Consider the following 19,651-nt stretch of genomic DNA (forward strand, 5'->3'; position numbering starts at 1 on the left):
CCTTTTACACACTGAACCCCCTCTGAGGAGGCTGTCTGGGATGCCAAGGCAAAGGCTCAGGATCATTTCTCACTAGAGGAAAGTTGAGCTGGGGCCCAACCCTAGAACTCTAGAGTTTTGTATGTGTGCCCGGCATGGGGATTCAGCGTGGGGCTGGTGGGGACAGGCCTCAGGAAGAAGGCAGAATGGAAAGAAGAGAGAAGGTGTAGGCGAGGAGACTCGGGGGCTTACATGGGGGCATCATTAGCAGAGGTGGGAGGACAGGGCATGAAGGGTGGATAACAGTAATATTTAACATTATCATGTGTTAAGCGCCAGAGAGTTGACTTGTGCTAACTCCATCTTCCCTTATTCTGAAGAAGGTCCCAGTGTCATCGTCCCTGTTGATGCAAGAGAAAACCAAGGTGTAGAGGGGTCAACTGACTTGCCCAAGGTCACACAGCCAGTGAAGGTGGAGCAGCACCCTCACTCATTCAGTCTCCAGCAGCCCCACGTAGGAGCCGCTGTCTGTCCTCTGACCCCTGGGGCCCCTGGAGAACCCAGACGGTCTGGAGAAAGCCCGAGGAGCCCGAAGGAGGAAGGCAGTGGGGAGGGAGGGGACAGAGCGGGAGGAGCAGGCAGTGACTCAGCAGGGCAGGATAAGGATCTTCCAGCCCAGGGAGAGGTAACCCCACTCCTCTGCCAGGGGAGACAGAGTCACAGAGCCCGCGGCGTGGGTTGGCCAGGGTAATGGAACATCCTGGGGAACGGCGGGGAGAGCTCCTGGCTGACTAGGGAGGAGTGAAGCCCCTGGGGGTATCCCTTCTGCCCCTGCCCTCCTCACACACCCATCGCCCTGACATCCTTGCAGTGGAGAGAGAGCCCAGGTATGGCAGGGGAGAGGCAGACAGCAGGACCTGGTTCCTCTCAGCTACTGGGAGGCAGGGGCAGTGGGACGCGGTGTTCTCCCAGAGGCCCGAGCTGGTCCAGGTGTGGGTTGGGAGTGCAAGGCAGGGCAGGGCTGTTCCTGAGGTAGGAGGAGGCCCATGGCCCTGGGGTTTCCGCTGACATCATGGCCAGCTCTGGGTGAAGCAGGGCCCTCTGGGCTTCTGCCCCTGGAGGAAAAGGGAAAGTGCTCACCACGTCCGCCTTTCTTCTCCCTTCTGCCCCCGGTGGCCCCTGTGCCTGCACTGTGTGCACGCGGTGGTGTAGAGGAGGTGCCCCCCCCACCTCCTGCCAGGCTGTAGATCCCAGGGGGCCTGGATTTGCACGCCACATACTTGGGCCCTCAGAAAGCACAGGGAAGCCCTCGACCTGGTTGGGTGGGAGGTGGCCTTCTAACTCCTAGTTCGGAGCTCATGGCGGTATTCAGACTTGCTGCTCTGCTCATGGAATCTGCCATTCCAGCTGAGGGGACTCGAGTGCTCCAGGGGTGGCGCCTGTCACTGACCCAGGAGGGCTGTGTGTGGTGCCTGGCCCAGCATCTCACAGTCACTTTGTGTCAGGGGTGGGTGGAAGGTTGTGGGTGGGAGAGCCCAGGTCTCCTACTCTAGGCGTTCACAGGGGAATCTGTCCCAAGGAACATGCTAGAGTCCTGAAGAGACCAGGAGTGCCCCAAGTTAGAAACCTCCTAGTTGGGGGAGGGGGGTGCGGGGGGTTATTGCTCAGCGAGTCCCAGTGTCTCTGCATCCAGCCTCTTTTCAAGAGTCCCTGCCTCAGTGCCCTCCACGTGTGCACCTGCGCCAGGTGGGAGGGCATCTCAAGAGGGCATGGTGCTGAAGGTAGATAGTCCTGGTTCTGCCCCCGGGTGTGATCTTAGACATATGACTCCATCTTACCAAGCCTCAGTTGCCTTGCATATAAAATGGGGAAAGAGCAGTTCTCATTTTCTATGGTTTTGAAAGAATAGAGTGCAATCATTCACATAAAGCCTTAGTGCAGGACCTGACTCTTGGTGAGAGCTCAATATGTTTAAATGCTTGTCATGACTTAAGCCTAAGAGACCCAAAGCAGTAGCGTGTCACCAAGAAACGCCAGGCACTGCAGCAGGGTGGTGGGGTCTCCGGGGCAGACTCCTGCCTGCACGCAGCTCAGCCTTCACCCCTTGGCCCCAAGGCCTCTTTAGGCTCCTCTCTGTGTTCCTGGCACTGGTATTCAGGCAGGTACTCAAGGAATGTTTGGTGAATAAAAGGATGAGTGAATGTCCTTACTTACCTGTGTGGGCTTCTCTGACACCACACGCCTGCTCACCCACCAGGAGGGGACTGGACCAGAGGCTTCCGTAGTCCAGGAATCCAAGGACACCCCAGGGACCAGGGGGCCTTCAATGCCAATTCTGCAGCTGTGTGGGACATGGTGTCTTTTGGGCATACAGAGAGCCTTCCCTGGGGATGCCAGTTATGGGGGGAGGAAGGAAGGGAGGAAGGAGGGGCGGGCCCCTGGCCCATCCCTGAGCCAACATTGACTCATCCCCAACCCCTTGGAGGGTAGTTCAGTCATCTCTTGGTGCCAGCCTTGCCCCCCACCCAGATACATCCTCTGGGCCTGATCTGCTACCCCATCTCCCAACCCACAGATGGTAAGGGCTGAAGTCTAGAAGGCCGGAGAGGGCATCAGAGCAGTATCCTCTTCATCTTCTCACTGATACTCCCACCATCCTGTGGGGAGGGAGGCAGAAGCAGTCATAACCCAAGTGATGGGCTTGTCCCAGGGTCATGCTGGCCAGCTGTAAGCCCAGCCTCCTGACTCCCAGCCTGGCCCTCTGCCCACTGCAGGCAGCCACGTGACCTATGCCCAGTGCCACCTCGGGGCTCCTATCTCTGGTTGCCACTGCCCCTCCTGCCATCCAGCCACACTTCCACCCAGAAGCTTCACCTCCGCCCAGAGCTCTCCTTCCCTCCCCATCCTCTGATCTCAATTTAATGAGTGTCCTTCATCACAAGACTGTAAAATTCTTGAAGGCAGGGGTGGGTTGTCCTTGCCTCTCTGTTGTTTGCAAGACCTGGCACCCAGCAGGGGCTCAGGAAACTCCATACAGCACACCAGCCCACCATGGGGCAGATGGATCTGGGGCTCAGGGGGCCGGTGTCTCCCCCACCAGCAATCCCAGATTGTGAGGGCCCCTAACAAACATCCCTTTCTGAGAGCCACAGGGGAGCAAGAACTTTCCCAAGGTCCCCAGATGGAAATCAGAGGGTCACCACCTGTGCCCCGCCACCTGACAGGAACCCAGGAGGGGCTAATCCTGCTCTGCCTCTCCATTCTTCCTTCTCCCCCCAATTCCCAACAGCCCACCTCCTTCAGGATTTGGCAGAATAAAGCCACAGTCTTATTCCAGCCCCCACCCCAACCCAACTGGCAGCTCCTAGCCTGCTGCCTTTGCCCAGACGTGGCAGAGGGGCACTGGCAGCTTGAAGGTGGCGCTGATTTTCCCTTTGGCAGTGGGGAAGGTGAGGGAGGGGAGAGGCTTGCCCCCTCTCCCTGGGTGAAGGGAGAGGGCAGGGATGTAAGTCCAGACAAGAGTCAGAGGGAGAACAGGACTTCCCAGCTTCTGGGGTCAGGGCATCAAGCCTGGGGGCAGTGTGGGAAGCCAGCTGTTCCTGCATCCACCTGGCCTGGGTCCTCATTTTAGAGCTCCAGCTTTTGGTTCCTGGAGACCAATGCTTTCTAGACTCCCGAGGTGAACATTTGCTGTGGGGGGGGGCATGGTCCCCTTCCCCCCCTTCCACCGCAGTCTGTTCCTCTTCTTCCCTCAGTTCCTGCCTCCTCCCCTCCTTCCCACTCCCACCCATTTATTTGCCTCTTTGTGTCTCCTCTTTCCTGCCCCATCCCTTCTTTCTCCCTCCTCTTCCCTGGGCCCCCACCCTCCTCCTTCAGCTCCCCTCTCTCTCTTTCCCCGTCCTCTCCCGGCCCCCTCCTCCTCCCCTGCGTTGGGGCTGCTTTCTCCCTGACTCAGCAAGGTGCTTTATAAGGTGCTGAGGGGGCTCAGCCAAATCCAAACCACATTGTCTGTGCAGACGCTCTCCACAAGGAGCAGGCTGCAAACCGGGGGAGAAGGACTTAAGCTGCCCCCTCTCCCTCGTCCCTCCCTTCGGGGGCTCACTCCCTCTGAAAGGGTGGCTGCTAGGGGACCTCCTGGCCAGCCTCAGTGCCAGTCATCCACTGGGCATCTGCCTCCTTGACCTTGGCACGGGCATCAAAAGATCGTCGGGCTCACCGTACAAGAATGTCATTGAAACTCCAGCGCTCTGGCTGGGGGAGGGGGGGAGGGAGGCCCCCTGAGCACTTTTCCAAAGGGCCCCTCCAAAGCAGGTTTCATCAGAGCTGCTCCTGATGCCCCAGAAGATCCCCTGCCCCCAACCCCAGACCAGGTCTCTTTTCCCAGCTCTTTTCCTCATTTAGGAAAAGAAAGAAAGAAAGAGAGAAAGAGAGAAAGGAAGGAAGGAAGGAAGGAAGGAAGGAAGGAAGGAAGGAAGGAAGGAAGGAAGGAAAGAAAGAAAAAGAAAAAGAAAAGAAAGAAAGAAAGAAAGAAAGAAAGAAAGAAAGAAAGAAAGAAAGAAAGAAAGAAAGAAAGAAAGAAGAAAAAACCCAACAACAAAGTCTGTCCCACTCCAGTGAGGTAATTGAAAACAAACTTCTTCCCCACCCCCCCACCCCCCCACCTCAGTTCTCGGAGTGCAGAAGAGGGAAGAGCTGCCCTGGGAAGCCAGCGCTGGTCATGCCCACGCTGCCTGCTCTGACCCGAGGGCTGGAGGGGCTGTGGCAGGGCTGGCAGGGTGCCCTTCTTTCTCTGGGGGCACCACAGTGGGAGTGGTGAGCGCACTCTGATGCTCTTGCAGAGAGGAATCACCTTCCAGGTCTGGCCCACCAGCGCCTCTCCCTCTTTGAAAGAGCAAATGAACAACAACAAAAGCAGCTTATTACCAAGGGATTTAATTGGTGATCTGGTTCTAGAGCACTCAAGCCTTGTCCCCCAGCTGACTGTCCCCCAAGAAAAGCCACACATCGCCAGATGAGAGCTGTTTCCTCTGCACTCTCCTTGGCAGCCCTCTGTAGAGGGAGGGAGACCCTCCAGGGAGGGTCCAGGCTTATGGGTCCCCTAGGGATCCCGCCCAGCAAGTCCCAGCCCAGGCCTGAGGGAAGGAAGGAGGGAGAGCAGTCCCGGGCCAAATCACCCCTACCCCATCACTGGAAAAAACCCACAACCCGAACCCCAAAGGCAGGAGATAGCCAAATGTCTTCATGGGGAAGCATTTCACAAATGGGGACTCTTGGTCTGTCCATCGCCTGAATCCAAGCGGTCGGTCTCGCTGAGTCACCCCTGAAGCCTCTGGTGTTGAAACTGGTCCGGTGCCTCTTGCTGATTAATGAATTACAAATCCCCCACCCATGAGCACTCTCCTGGCCACTGCGAAGAAGAACGAAGAACCCTGTGAACTTCAGGGAAAAACCCTCAGCCAAGCGCCCTTTTCTTTCCTCTGCGCTGGGCAGTGGGCCTGTGGTGCCCTCTTCCTGCCCCCCAGGGGGCATTGTGAGCCGGTTAGTCACCTGCCCCAGCCCCCGGCGCCTCGCTTAGCCTCAGCTTTTGGAAATGGGACAGGCGGCAGGACAATAGGCAAGGGGGGCGGTCAGCCCAGACAAAGGGCAGCAGGAAAAACACCATCACTTGCTCCGAAGCCAGCTCGCTGGCATTTGGGAGAATGTGTCATTGCATTTACTCAGGGGGAGGCGGAGGGAGGGAAGGTTGGAGATGTGGAGGCAGAGGTAGGGTGAGTGCCGGGACCCGCCGGGCAGGAGGGGGCAGGAGCCCCAGGCCGACATCGAGGGAGAAGAAAAGGAGCGGGCAGCTCACTCCCCTAGCTCTTGGGAGTTTGCAGACGGACTGATGCCCTCCCCGCCCCCTCCCCCAGGAGGCCCAGGGTGGTACCGCCGCAGCCTCGCCTCACCTCACCCCACCCCCCCTCGGTGTTGTGGGAGGGAGACGAGCCCCAGAAGCCCTCCCTTCCCTCCTCCCCCCTCCTCCCCCCACCCCGGGGAGGGCCGCTACAATTTGTGGTTACAGCTTTACACGTCAGAAAAAAAAAGTTTGCAGAATGTCCCACACCGAAAAAAAAAAAAAATCCGAAACCGAGCGAAAAAAACCTGCGAGTGGGCCTGGCGGATGGGATTATTAAAGCTTCGCCGGAGCCGCGGCTCGCCCTCCCACTCCGCCAGCCTCCGGGAGAGGAGCCGCGCCCGGCCGGCCCGGCCCCCAGCCCCATGGACCTCCGAGCAGGTAGGAGCCAGGCGTCCGAGGCCCCGGCCCCCGCCCCCACCTAGGAGCCGCGAGATCCGGTTCCCGTGCTTCCCCCGGGGAGTCCCGAGTCGGGGCCGGGCCGGAGAGCCGGGCGCTGCCCCCGCCAGCGGGGCTCGAGCCGGCGGAGGCACGGCTGGGCGCCCTCGAGAGGGGCCGGGCGGGGACGCGGCATTCCTGGAGTCCGCTCGGCGGGACCAGGAGGTGGAGGGGAGCGCGGCTGGGAGCCCGGGCTACTCGCGGACCCGGGGGGGGGGGGCGGCAACCTGGAGCCCGGCGGGGTGGGGTCCTGGGGATCCCGGAGGGACAGAGCCCCGCGCAAAAGTCGGGGAGAGTGAGTCCGAGGCGGGAGCAGGGCTGCGAAAGGGAGACTCGGCACGCGGGGAGGAGCGGGCCGGGAGAGGAAGAGGGCGGGAGGGAGGCACGGGGGAGCCCAAGGCCGGACCGGCGGGAGGCGAGGGGAGGCCGACACCTCGGGCCGCGCCGCTCTCCCTCCTCGGCCCGCCGGGAGGAGAGGGCGGGAAGGAGGGCGGGCGAGAGGAGTGGGGAGGGCGGAGGGCAGAGCTGAGCCTGGCCGGGCCGGGCCGGGCCGCGGGACTCGCGGCTTTCTCGCTGCGCGCCGCGCGGCAGGAGCCCACCATGCTGCCTGCGGCCGGGGAGCCGGCGGCAGGTAGGGGCCGGGCGGCTTGGCGGGCGGCGGCAGCGAGCCCCCCTGGCCGGCCCGCCATGGCCTGGGAGTGATTAGTGCGGAGGGCGGGCGCAGCCCAGCCGGACCGGGCAGGAAAGTCTGTCACCGGCCGGGGAGCGGAGGCAGCGGCAGCTGGGCCCTGGCGGCCCCCGGGCGGGCGGGCAGGGCAGGGAGTCGACGCGCGGGAAAGGGCAGCGGCCCGGCAGAGTCCGGAGCGCGGCGCCCCGGACCCCGCCCCCGCCCCCGCCGCCGGGAAGGGAGCGACCGGGCGGGAGCGGCCCGGGGGCGGGGCCGGGGGCGCCGGGGCCACACAGGGGGAAGGCGCCGCCACCGCGGGGAGGGGGACGGGAGCGAGAGGTCACCGCCGAGCGGGGAGGACCATGGAGCGGCCGCGGCCGCACAGTTCTCGGGCCGAGCCCGTCGAGGGAAAGCCCAAGTCCCCCGGGCCTCGATGGAGTCCCCTCATCCCTGCTCTCCCCACCTTCCTTCCCAGCAACTCCACACAGCGCTCCAGAAGCCCTCCCCACAGACTCCCAATCCCAGAGGACGCGTCCCTGTTTCCTCCTGCGCCCGGCCTGGCCCTCCCCGCTGGGGTAGGAGGGGGCTGCCAGGAGGGGAGGGGAGGCTGGAGGTCCTGTTTGGCAGGAGTAGTCCGAGCCCTGCAAAGAGGCTGTGGGTGGGGGGCACGGGACACACTCCTCTGTCAGGCTCTCTGACCCGGACCCATACCAGCTGACATCTCCCTGTTGTCACTGTCCCGACAGACTCCCTCCCTGGCTCGCGAGCACACAGCTGCCCCTCCCGTAGGACGCAAGGATATGTTTCCCTGACAGATCAGACCCGCTCCCCCGCACTGGCTCCAACACCCTCGCTGCCCCGGAGCTAGGCACTCAATCAGGGGAGGAAATGGACATCAGGCAACAATGGCAGCAACTGTCACCCAGCGGCCCCAGAAGTCTCTCCTCACAACTAGTGAAATGGCTCCCTCTTCCCACCTCACAGAGCCCTAAGCTCCCGCCCGTTCACACTTCTGCACACCACCCCTCTGTACCAGCTACTCTATCAGTGACACTTCACATTCCTCCCCACAATCCCACCTGCCTATTCACACCCTGGCTCCCGCATGCTCCCTCTGAGCCCCTCCCATACCCTCTGGATAACACCCTTTTAAGCACACCCACACAACTGCCGGACTATTTCCTTCATTTTGCACCCCCTCAGGCCTCCCCCTTTTTTGCTGGCTGCCCAGCTGCCTGGCTTTACCCCGCCCCCTCCTGGAGCACACCCAGGGTCCTCTTACCACACAATCCAGAACCCTCTCACTTGGATAAAAGCCCAACTCCTGGGTCCGAATTGACTTTACAAGGCTAGGAGACTGGCCTACCCATCTGCTTCTTTCCCTGGGCCTCAGTTTCTTCTTCTGCCATTTTGGCTGGAAGAGAAGGGCAGGGAGGGGGCTGCTGAAGAGGACAGCAGAGGAGGAACCCACAGGATTGGGCTGAGAGAAACTTTAGCTTGCATAGTGCAGCCCCTTCACACAAGCCCAGTCACCTGAAGGGTTGGTGGCAAAGTGACGCCTGACTTCTGGGCCCATGTGTACCCACTCACTAAGCCACTTCTCAGTTGCCTGGGGCTAGGATAGGGAACCAAGGAGAGAACGGAAAGGAAAGAGAGAAAAGAGGGGAGGGCAGCCAGCCCAGAGGACAAGGAAAGATGGGCTCCTTCTCTGGGCCTTTCCCTAGGAAAGGGGTTGGGAGGTGCCCCCTACGAGGGCCGTTTCCTGGATCTCATACCACAGTGGACCCTCCATCCCCTAAACCACTTCATCCCCCCAGTTCTCCTCAACAGACCCCTCCAAGGTTACCAGGATGCTGGTTCTGGTCTGCCTGGAGGGTGAGGCCTTTTCTCTGGCTCCCACATTTAGCCCAACACCTCCAGAGCTCTGCGATGACTCCCTGGCTCCCACACTTTTGGCTGATAGTTCTTAGCCACCAATCCTCTGAATACCTGGTGCATCTGCTCTGCTGAGCCCCCCACCTTCACTTGAGTGAGGTCAGACTGGAGAACACAGGCCAGGGACTGCAGGGCAGCTGGCTAAAGACACGCAGACACAGGTATGCTGCCTGTATAGCCATGTTAGGGTGGCCATGCGCTTGCATGGGCTGAGTAAGTGTGTGTGCATTCATGAGGGGGGCCTCGGTTCCCAGGGCCCAGGGATCTGGATGGAATTAGGGGCTGGCCGGGCAGGGGCCAGGATGGGGGGTGGGGGGGCTGCAGCAGGAAACGTGAGCTGCTCTCATTAGCTCCTCACGTGCTCAGCTGGATTTATAAACACAGGGGAAGACGGGATGTAAACAATCAGTGGGCAGCAGCCAGAGGCAGAGCTGGGGCGGGGGCGGGCTGGGGGCCAGGACTGGGGGAGGGGGCCCAGGACACAGCCCCAGTGGCCGGCTCCACCTGCACACCATGAGCCTGGAGGAGGATGGACGAGGGCTCCAGGGTGCCCACCGCACTTGCCCGCCCAGGGACAGAGGCCAGCTGCAAGTTGTGCTGAGTCCTAGTGCTTACAGCTAAACCACAGGTGTTCTCGGGCCCCAGGCGGCTTTCGGCTTTGCTGCCTAAGCTAGGGGACATCATGCCCAGAGTGGAAGCTGTTGTAACAGAGGGTAGAGCCCTGTCCCCTTACTCCTCTCCTCGCCTCTTCTCCCTCTGGATTTCTGAGGCTCCTTCCCTCTTTCTGGTTCTCTCCATGGGTCGGTCAGTCAGATCCTTCAGCTCTCCCCCCAACTCCCCAGCTTCAGTGACACAGTTACCTCAGAACTGAAATATTCCTGGAAACACCGGCCTCGTCTGGTTAATTTCATGAGCCGTTTTTCTGCCTGGATGACTTAGCTCTTGTTTTTCCAAAGGCTTCTCCCCCTGCTGTCCCTGAGTAGGGAATCAGTCCTCCCCAGGGATGTCCCACAGGACCCAGGAGGGGAAAGGGAAAACAAGGCCCAGAGCTGGGTACCTGACCTCCACCCCACTCCCCCCAGGGACACCATGGGCTAGGCAGAGCCCAGTCCCAAGACTCTGGCTAGCAGGGCTGCTCAGAGCAGGGTGGGGTAAAGAGGCACCTAGCTCTCAATTGCTGCTAGCTGGGACCCTCGACATTGCCACTAACTGTGAGAAGAGATCAGACTCAATCCTAAAAGCTGCCTCAAGGCTGGAAGGTCTGCTGCCCAACTCAGCAGGTCTCCAACCTCCGAAACTAACCCCACATTGTACCCATAGGATCTTGGGGTTGACTCAGCCAGATATCCAGGCTGAGGGTAGCCCGAAGCTTTGTGCAGAGAAAGGCCTGGAGTTGTCTTGGGATGTGTAGAACAGGGACTAGAAAGGAACTCAGAGAGTCAACAAGAGCTAGGGATGGAAAAGAAGAATGAGGAAAGGAACATTCAGGAGGAAAGCCACAGGCTGCAGATGTGGAGAAGGAAAAGGGGAGCCTGTCTCCCCAGGGAGCAGTTATGTGCCTGATCCTGCCTTCTGTCCTAAAACACACGTGTGGGGCATGCATGAGCGCGCGCGCGCACACACACACTCTCACACACACACCGCACTTTAAACCAAGAGCCCTGCGCCCAAGAGGGCAGCGTCCTGAGACCAGCGGCTCCCTGCTCCTGTGCCCCATCAGTAAAGCCAGTCAGTCAGGCATCTGAAAGAGTCAAGACTGGCTGGTTGGGCCATTGCAAAAGTCCTCACCTGAGCCCTGTGCTCTGTAAGAGACGTTCTATACAGTTTGAATCCTAAACCCTGCCTAGTTTGTAGCCCTCTCAAAAACGCTGACCCAGCATTATGACTAACTCTAAACCTACCTAGTCTTAATTCGTACTTAACTCCACACTTATCCTAACTCTGAGTACAATCAGATTGTTAAAACCCCTATCCAACTTATTTCTAACTATCATAACAAGATATGTCATTATAGAAAATTTGCAAGTATATACTGTAAACTGGAAGAAAGAAACCACTTGTGATCTCACACCCACCCAAGCTTAAAGCCCAAACTAGCCCTCCTCGTAGTGACACTCCACGCATCACCCCATCTGACATCTACATCAACAAACTCACAAACCTTAGCCCCAGCCAACCCTCTGCCTGCCCAGACCTAACCACATCCCCCAGCTGGACTCAAACCTCAACCACACTCAATCAGCCAAATCCCAATAAACCAACCTGAAACTTTAAAAGTAACCCAGTCCTTAAACCTAACCTAACCAATGCCAATTATAGCCTTACTCTATCCTAACCCTAATTGCCGTTGCCAGTCTCAACGCCCACTGAATCCTGGCCTAGTGCTCTTGACCTTGGACCTCACCTAAAAGCTGGGAAAACCATGTTTCCCAACTGCCTATGTCTCACAGCACTGACCGCTGGCCTCTGGCATCCTGGGATGCCCGAACTCTCCGGCACCATCACCTGCCACACCCAACTCATCAAATGCATCATACTCTCTGTCTCTGTCTCTCTCCTGCTCATGCACTCGCCCTCACTGTCTTCACTGCAGGCTGATCAAAAGGCCTCATTCAGGTCAAACCCCATCCAACACCCTAGAGAAGAATGGGGCAAATCTCCATGCTGCAGCCAACCTGTCAGAGTGAATGCTAAATCTCCTTCAATCTAACTCTACCCTTTCCATACCCAGGAGTCATATTCCAGAATGTACTGACTACCCAAGCCAGTCCTGTGTCCTTCCACCTGCCCCTGGTGGTCTAATGCTACATCTTGCCTCTGACCCCAGTGGGCTGACCCTGTACCTTGCCTCCGACTCTCTCTTGTGGCTGCCTCTCTTGCGCCCCTCTCAGGGCTGACTTCTCTCAGCTTGAAACTCTTACATGTGTTGCTTTCCAACCACCACCACCACACCTCCCACCCCTGCTCCCCCTAAGCTGCAGTGGGACTGGGAGCATGGGAGAGGATGGTGAGGTACAACCAGAGCCCAGGAATACTGATTCGCAGTCCCTAGGCCTGGCCCTGCCATGTACACACACGTATGTGTTGACACACAGACAATGACTCTGCTGACACACAGAAATACTCTCCCATATCTACTGGAAGACACACACACATAGGCCAAGTCCTCATCCTCAAACACAAACATGCCACCATACATACACTTTCTCAGGCCAGGAATGCTCCCCTCCTCCATCACCCCTGCCTCCCATCTGGTGCCCCACCCTCACCCCACTCCCAGCCCGAGGTGGGGACAGACACCTGAGGGGCTGCCAGCTGCTTCCTTGACCAGACCAGGCCACCCTCACACTCCCTGCCCATCTTGTCCACAGGGGACTCGTGGGGGATGCTAGCTTGCCTGTGCACTGTGCTCTGGCACCTCCCTGCAGTGCCAGCCCTCAACCGCACAGGGGACCCAGGGCCTGGCCCCTCCATCCAGAAAACCTATGACCTCACCCGCTACCTGGAGCACCAACTCCGCAGCCTGGCTGGGACCTATGTGAGTATCCAGGGCTCAGGGGCTGGGAGTTGGTTGAGGAATGAGGACTGGGGAAGAGAGACCAACTGGTAGGGTCCTGGTGAATGACTGGGTGATGGGGAGGGGCTTTGGCTCCAAGCAGTCTCCGTGTCTGGCCTATCTCCTGCCCTGCCCTCTTAGGGAAGGTGCCCCCTCCTCCCCATTCCTGGCCCCAGGACTAGGCATGTGGGCAGGCCTCGCACCCGCCTTGGCCCATTGCCCCACTGGCTGTCAGCCCAGCCGCCCGCCTCCCCCTGGGGGCCGGGGAAGTCTCCTCTGTTTACACCATGTTGTGGTGTCTTTTGCACGGGTGGGGCTGGGTGGGGATGGAGGGGCCTCACCTCCCATGCCTGTGTTCCAGCTCGCCTCTGCCCCAGACCTGGGGCCCTGCTGCTCTGGACCCATGGGCCTCCCTTCTGTCTGCCTCTCCCATCCTAGCTGGGCCTCCTAGGGGGGACCTGGGGGAAGGGGGCTGTGGGGAACCCAGGCCAGTAGTGGCAGGGGGTTCAGGGTGTGGATGGAAGTTAGGCTTTGGGGGCAGTCCAGAGGTGTTCGGAGCGCCCGGGAGAGAAGGAAGGAGGGTCAGAGTTGCTGAGGACCATGGGGAACTGGCCCCTCTTCCCGTGTTCCTCTTCCACATCCCAGACCCTACTTGGGAGCCAGGGAAAGAAAGGGGAGGAGGGTGGCGGGGGAGCTGGCTCCAGCCCCAGGATACACCGAGGAAATTAGTTTGTCTCTGTGCTTGTCAGCGTGTGAACCTCCCCCTGGGCCCTTGCCTATCCCAGGCCTCTCCCCTCTCTTCTCCCTTTCTCTCCCAGCTGAACTGTCTCCCTCACCCTTTCCCTGGGCCCCAGGCCCCTCCCAAGAGGGTTGGCAAGGCTCTGTCCTCTTCCCTAGACTGTCTTCCATACTCTTCCTCTTGCCCAACCCTTGAGATGGCCTCAGTTTATTCCTTCTGCGCCTCTGAGCCCTTCTTGGGGGCATTAGCGAGGACCTCTGTTCCCTGCCCTTCACCTGGGGGACTGGGCATGTCAAGGGAGCACATGGAGCTTGGATGCTCAAGGGCCCCCTGCCTTTCCACCCACTTCTCCCTCTCTGGTTTCCCCATCCAGGAAACCTTTGCTTGATTCTGCTACCCCCTCCAGCTCCCGACCCTTTTTCTCTCCTGGCTTTCCCTGCCAAATTTCTTGAAGGAGTGGTCTACACCCTCTGCCTCCACTTCCTCTCCACCCACTCACTCCTTAACCCCCTGCAATCTGGCTTCCAGGCCACTGAAACAGTTCTCTCTAAGGTCGTCAGGCACCTCCTTCTTGTCAAACCCAATGGTATTTTCTAAGGCTCTCTCTCCTCGCTCTGTTTTGCAGCCACACTGTTGAGCACTGCTGCCTTCCTGAACTCCTCTTCTTGGCTCTGGACTCTCCTGTCCACCTTCACCTCTGCAGCCTGGCCTTCTGGGTCCTCGTGGCTCCTCTTCCTCTCTGCCCGGCCACGCCACCCCCTCGACCCCCGCACCCGTGGCCTTCTCCCAAGACTTAACACACACAGCCAATCAGCATGTCTTTCCAGAGTTTCTCCTGCGTGCTTTTTGCTTTCTACACTTCTCCATAGGAGAGCTCATCACCCCCATTGCTTCAACTGTCACCTCCATGCAAATGACATCTCTGGAGAGATGGGGAGGCCCATGAACACAGAGGCCTAGTGTGGAGATGGGACCAGTGTCAGGGGACACCAGAAATAGAAGCTTTCGGGGAAAGTATCTCCTGGCAGGCGAACTGGCTCCTCCGCCCTCCTCCTTCCCCATTGCCCTCTCCTTTTCACAGCTGAACTACCTGGGCCCCCCTTTCAACGAGCCTGACTTCAACCCACCTCGGCTGGGGGCAGAGACTCTGCCCAGGGCCACTGTCAACCTGGATGTGTGGCGAAGCCTCAACGACAAACTACGGCTGACGCAGAACTACGAGGCCTACAGCCACCTCCTGTGCTACTTGCGTGGCCTCAACCGCCAGGCCGCCACGGCCGAGCTGCGTCGCAGCCTGGCTCACTTCTGCACCAGCCTCCAGGGCCTGCTGGGCAGCATCGCAGGCGTTATGGCAGCGCTCGGCTACCCGCTGCCCCAGCCTCTGCCCGGGACCGAGCCCACCTGGGCCCCTGGCCCTGCCCACAGTGACTTCCTTCAAAAGATGGACGACTTCTGGCTGCTGAAGGAGCTGCAGACCTGGCTGTGGCGCTCAGCCAAGGACTTCAACCGGCTCAAGAAAAAGATGCAGACTCCAGCAGCTGCAGTCACCCTGCACCTGGAGGCCCATGGCTTCTGATCTCTGACCTTCTCTGTCCCCTCCCTCTTCAAACCCTGCTCCCACTCTGGGAGGGAGGAACATGTATGCCAACACTTGTTAAGCCAGGAGACAGAAGCCAAGAGCCTCTAGCCCTCCCTGGACTTGGAGGAGGGTGTGATGCAATAAAGCCCATCCCTCCCCACTTCCCAAAGTCCTACAGGTCTGGGGAAGAGGTGCAATAGGCCCATCCCATTTCCACAGGAAGTAATGCTCAAGGGAGCCCAAAGTGGTTCACGTTGGTGCAAAGGCTCTCATGGCTTCCTGCTTCCTGCCCACCACTTGCCAGTGTCCACCCAGACCCTCAAGTGGCACTTCCAGGAAGCGTGCCTGTTGGCAGGGAGGGGACCGCCATCACATGTGCCTTTCTGGGGTGAAGCTCTTTGGCTGCCTCACTCTCCTTAGATGGGTGTTACTCCCCTCCCCCCAAATAACTCAATACATCCAATTCAGGAAACAAACCCAGTAGCAAGTCCAAACAGAAAGAGATGGGATTAAAAATGAAACAGGTGGGGTCTGCATGGGAGGTAATACTGAAAGCAGAGAAGCAGGGACAGACTGGACCCAGGGGTCACCAAGGCAATCGGTGGCATAGGGTGGCAACCAAAAGGACATTGCCTTGAAATTTCTTGCCAGCTTCACGGTGCCTCCTCTCTGCCTCCTTTCCCAGGGTATCTGTGGGTTGCCCAGGCTGGGGAGGGCAACCATAGCCACAGCCACAGAATTTCCTGAAAGTTTACATTGCAGTAGCATTTCGGGGTGTGGGGGGCAGCTCCCCCAGGCCCTGCCCCCCAGCCCCATCCACTCATGACTCTAAGTTTGTTGTATTAATATTTATTTATTTGGAGATGTTATTTATTAGATGATATTTATTGCAGAATTTCTATTCTTGTATTAACAAATAAAACGCTTGCCCCAGAACTTCATCTCTTTGCTTGGCCTCACCCCTTCTCCTGGCTCTCGTGTCTTGTTCTCCTGGCCTTCCTCTCTGGGCTCCCACACCTGCCAGTGGAGAGCTGGGAGCCCCAGGGTTAGCTCAAGAGAGGCCAAGAGCTTGAGGAAGAGGCCCTGTACCCTGTGCCCACCGAGAAGATGTGCACACAGCCGACTTCACTCCTGCCCCTCCATCCACATTGTGCTCCTCCTTTAGTCCTCCCAGATAGCTTCCTGTCACTTACCTTCTTCCTCCCAGCCTGTGTTCGGTTCACCTCACTTCTCTGGGTGACTTTAATGGTCTCATATGTCTGTCTCCCTGCAGAGCCATCTGTCTGCCTTCCAGGCTCAGCTTCCCCAGGACCCCTACCTGTGACCACCTGCCGGGGCCCCCCAGAAGTAATCCTCACCTTCTCAACACCCTTTGTCTCCTAGGGAGGGCAACAGACCTAGGCCAAGTCACAAGTCTCAGCAGTGATCTGCTCCTTTCTCTCCAACATGAAACCGCAGATTCGAGGGAAAGAAAAACTCGTATTGGACTGTAAACGAATGGGATAGGTGCCATTCAAAGGATGGCCTAAGCTCAAATCCCATGTCTATCATCTACTGGCTGAGTGACCTTGGACAAATGATTTAAAGCTCTCTGTTCTCCAGTTTCCCCATCTATAAAATGGGAATAATTAAAAACCCTTATAAGAATGTTGGAAAGGATAAGAGAAGCAATAAAGGTAAGATGCTTGGCTGAGGCAGCAGCGATTAGGAATCACAGATGACACATCTATGTGTCATGACATTCTAGTGAAGGGCCACTGGGTAAATCAATGGGCTAACTGCTCCCAGGTAATAGTGGCTATTTTACAAGGGCCTCCTGGAGACAGAGCCTTCAGTGAAGGCAGTAACAACGGATGGTGATGTCAGTCAGTTGACAAATATTTTAAAGACCTAATTACCCGCCCAGCACTGTGCTAACTGGTGTAGGAAAGCCAAAAGAAGTCCAAGACCTGATTTGGCTCCTGCCCTTACGGAGCCTGCAATCTACCTGGGAAGACACTGTGCTTACCTGAGATGATAAGGAGCGAAACCATGTGCGCATACGTGGGCGACAGGGGCCAGGAGGTAGTGACGAGTGAGCCGCCGGGAAAGGGAGAGGTGGGGTGAGGGAGAGGTGTGAGGGTAGGTGCAGGAGCTATTGGACTTGCTTGTGGGTGGCGTGAGCCAGGCTGTGCTGAAGGTCCCTGAGTCACCTGACCCAAGTTGGTGAGAACTTGCCCATCCTGAGGGCCCCAGGCTACTCGGACTGAGACGTCTGCCCAGGCATGGCCAGGGGCACCTGCAGGCCCTGCCTCCAGCCTCACGAGATACAAAGGAGAGGGCCTCTGGGCTGTCTCCATCCAGGGCCTGCATTGTGTAAGGCACCAAGCAAGAGGCGAAACGGGATACAGGGAAAAGGAAGGTAGGTCCCACACTGCTGTGCCGCAGGCTTATGGGGGCACGCTCTGCGTCTTCTCCATCTCTCTGTCTCAGCACCCAGCTCAGGCTCAAGCTCAAGTCCCAAGAAGTTGTTCCCTTAGTGTGCTGAACAGAACAATCCAGAAAAGGAACCAGTCCCCCATCTCCTACCCCCTGCCAAATGCTAGAATCCAAGGCAGAAGTTGATCAGAAAGACCCAGGCAAAATACTATTTAGGTCAAGAAGGAAGGAGTGACTGCCTCCAGCTGGGTGAGGGCCCTGCTAGTCTGTGAGCCCTGTAGGGGAGGAAACGGCATCTGAAGTCACTGCTGTATTTCCAGTGCCTAGGATGTGGGATTTGACAGCATGCTTGGAGGATGGGCAGGACAAGGGATAGTTGTGTCTGTCTCCCTTTTAAGCAGGTAGCATCTTGAGGACAGGCTCCACAGTTAATTCATCCTTGCATCCCTGCCGCATTTTAGCATGATGCAGGGCACAGAATAAAGTACTCAATGATTTGATTTAAACTGATTCAAAGAGTGTCAAGACAATAGTGTATTAGAAGCCAAGAGAAGAGAATTTTAATGAGCCAGCTGATCAACAGTGTCAGATGCCCCCAAGAACCACAAGAAGACTCTGGGGAGAATCCACTGGCTTTGTAAACAGGAAGTCACGGGTGACCTATGCAAGAACAGTTGAGAGACACATCAAATTGTGAGATTAAAGAAGGAGGTGGTGAGAAGGAAGTAGGAAGGGTGAATACATTCCCTCAGGAGTTTGGTGACAAAGGGAATACCTAGGGGGAGTAACAGGATCCCAGAAGGTTTTCTGTTAGCTTGGTTGGTTTGCTGCTACTGTTTTTAAGTAGAAGAGATCAGAACATGTTCTTGTTGCATGAGGGGTGATGGCTGGAGAACTGAGAGGGTCGGGGAATAGAATCAGGGACATGCATAGGAGAATGAAAAGGGTTTCTGGGCAGTTATGTGGCACCAGCCAGGTGACATCAGCAAACACATCTCTGTCATGGACCCGTCAGCATGGATTGAGACATTCTTTGACATTTATTTCCTAACAAGCCAGACAGAGGTGGCCAGAGGTGGCCTGAGGTGGGGACAGAGAGAAGAGGGGCCATTTCCCAAAGCTGAGGACTGGCAAGGCAGGACTGGCAGAGAATCCAGAGGTGAGAGACTCCAGAGGGCTAGAACTCGTGCTGTTGACTGGTTGTGAGCCACACAGCACATGTAGGGTGGGTAGCAGAGGGAAACGGGGGCGGGGGCTGGGGTGGCTGCAGAGGAGCATCCAGTCAGAAAGGGCATTTCAGAGTCTGAGTTCTTAAACTCTCCTCCAAACAGTTCCCTGCAGATGATGTCAGGGGTGAGTCCTTCTTGTGGGTTTTGACACTGTGGACCACGGGACAGGTAGCTCCTGAAAAATGACAGGTCATCTGGCTTTTCTGTGAATGAGTCTCCATTCACACTGAGTCTCCATCCACAGCTGCTTTAGGAGACGTGATGAGTTTTCATTGGTTATCTTAGGTTCCACCTCTTAAGTATGGTCTCATGGTCACGGGCCCAGGTATGTAGAGGTCAGTTTAAGAACTGGAATACCTGGGGACTTCCAGTGTCACGGGGCGGGGGGGGGGGCATTATCTCTAGAACTCTTCTGTTTCCAGGAAAGCTAGGGAGAATGGGAGAGGAGAGAAGGTCCCCCCCGTCACCTCCAGATAGCATGCTGTGGATAAGAAATCTCATCCTCATCTTGGGTGCCCGGAAACACACCTGTGTTTGAGAGCAGGCATACAAGACAGAGAACTGTCACTTGCGGGAGGCGACTTCCAGGATGGTGGTGATGGGAGCGGATATAGCAGGGCCTCTGATGACGGCTGGCCAGAGGGTGATCATGCCTTGCCATCTTCCTGCTTTTGCAAAGACTGACCCATACCCAGGACTTAGGTGCCCCTTGGTATGTGAGGAGACTCATTCAAGCACCTGTCACCCCCCCCCCAACATCTGCCCACTTGCAAAGGCCACCCCAAATGGGGAAAGGCCAAGAGAGGCTCTTGTTACCCTCAGCCTAGAGGGCAAGGGCTGGTGATGCGGGCCTGGCTTAGTGCTCTGATGGCGGGCTCCCTCTCAGCTCCCCCCTCTTCTCTGGAGCCACAATTGTCCCTGCCTTTGTCCCTTCAATTCCGGAGCTCCCTGACTCAGCCTGGTTCCCCAATTTCCCAGCAGTGGACAAAGCCCTTGTCAGTGGGGTGGGGGTGGGGGCAGTGAGGGAGGAACTGTGAGCTTTAGAACTTCAGAGTTCCAGTGCTTTCCTTCAATGTCCTCTCAGCCTTCAGCATCCCTTAGTTTCCCTAGTTCAGAGGTCACCTCTAGGTTCCTCAACTTTCCTCTAATCTCCAAGGTCAGGCTGATGGGTGGAAACTAAGTAGGATCTTCCTCCCAACTGGACAAAGTCTGACACCT

General features: G+C 57.7%; 1 protein-coding gene and 1 long non-coding RNA gene across 3 annotated transcripts in view; one reads left to right on the forward strand and one right to left on the reverse strand.

Annotated features, from left to right (window-relative positions):
* Positions 1 to 4,834: 4,834 nt before the first annotated feature.
* Positions 4,835 to 19,651, reverse strand: part of LOC105104433 (uncharacterized) — a 41,107-nt gene continuing 26,290 nt past the window's right edge. Inside the window, exon 3 of the long non-coding RNA XR_838574.3 lies at positions 4,835 to 5,386. This is a non-coding gene — a long non-coding RNA (uncharacterized LOC105104433). The remainder of the gene's footprint in view (positions 5,387 to 19,651) is intronic.
* On the forward strand, positions 6,046 to 15,727 carry CLCF1 (cardiotrophin like cytokine factor 1). 2 transcript variants are annotated; one of them, XM_064492074.1, is made up of 4 exons: positions 6,046 to 6,253; positions 7,453 to 7,552; positions 12,284 to 12,450; positions 14,289 to 15,727. In XM_064492074.1, the coding sequence occupies exons 1-4, from the start codon at positions 6,140 to 6,142 to the stop codon at positions 14,781 to 14,783; spliced, it is 876 nt and encodes a 291-aa protein (XP_064348144.1). In that variant the 5' UTR covers positions 6,046 to 6,139; the 3' UTR covers positions 14,784 to 15,727. The 2 variants fall into 2 exon arrangements, with proteins under 2 accessions (XP_064348144.1, XP_064348145.1); XM_064492075.1 differs by lacking the exon at positions 7,453 to 7,552 and having other exon boundaries at positions 6,049 to 6,253.

The sequence above is a fragment of the Camelus dromedarius genome, chromosome 12, assembly GCF_036321535.1.
Source record: "Camelus dromedarius isolate mCamDro1 chromosome 12, mCamDro1.pat, whole genome shotgun sequence".
Classification (NCBI taxonomy): Eukaryota; Metazoa; Chordata; class Mammalia; order Artiodactyla; family Camelidae; genus Camelus; species Camelus dromedarius.

Bases quoted from the DNA above. Each gene is read 5' to 3' on its own strand.
- CLCF1 (XM_064492074.1), top strand. From the start codon at position 6,140: ATGGGATTATTAAAGCTTCGCCGGAGCCGCGGCTCGCCCTCCCACTCC. The intron at 6,254-7,452 runs GTAGGAGCCAGG...CTTCCTTCCCAG, and splicing joins CCCCATGGACCTCCGAGCAG to CAACTCCACACAGCGCTCCA. The intron at 7,553-12,283 runs GTAGGAGGGGGC...TCTTGTCCACAG, and splicing joins GCCTGGCCCTCCCCGCTGGG to GGGACTCGTGGGGGATGCTA.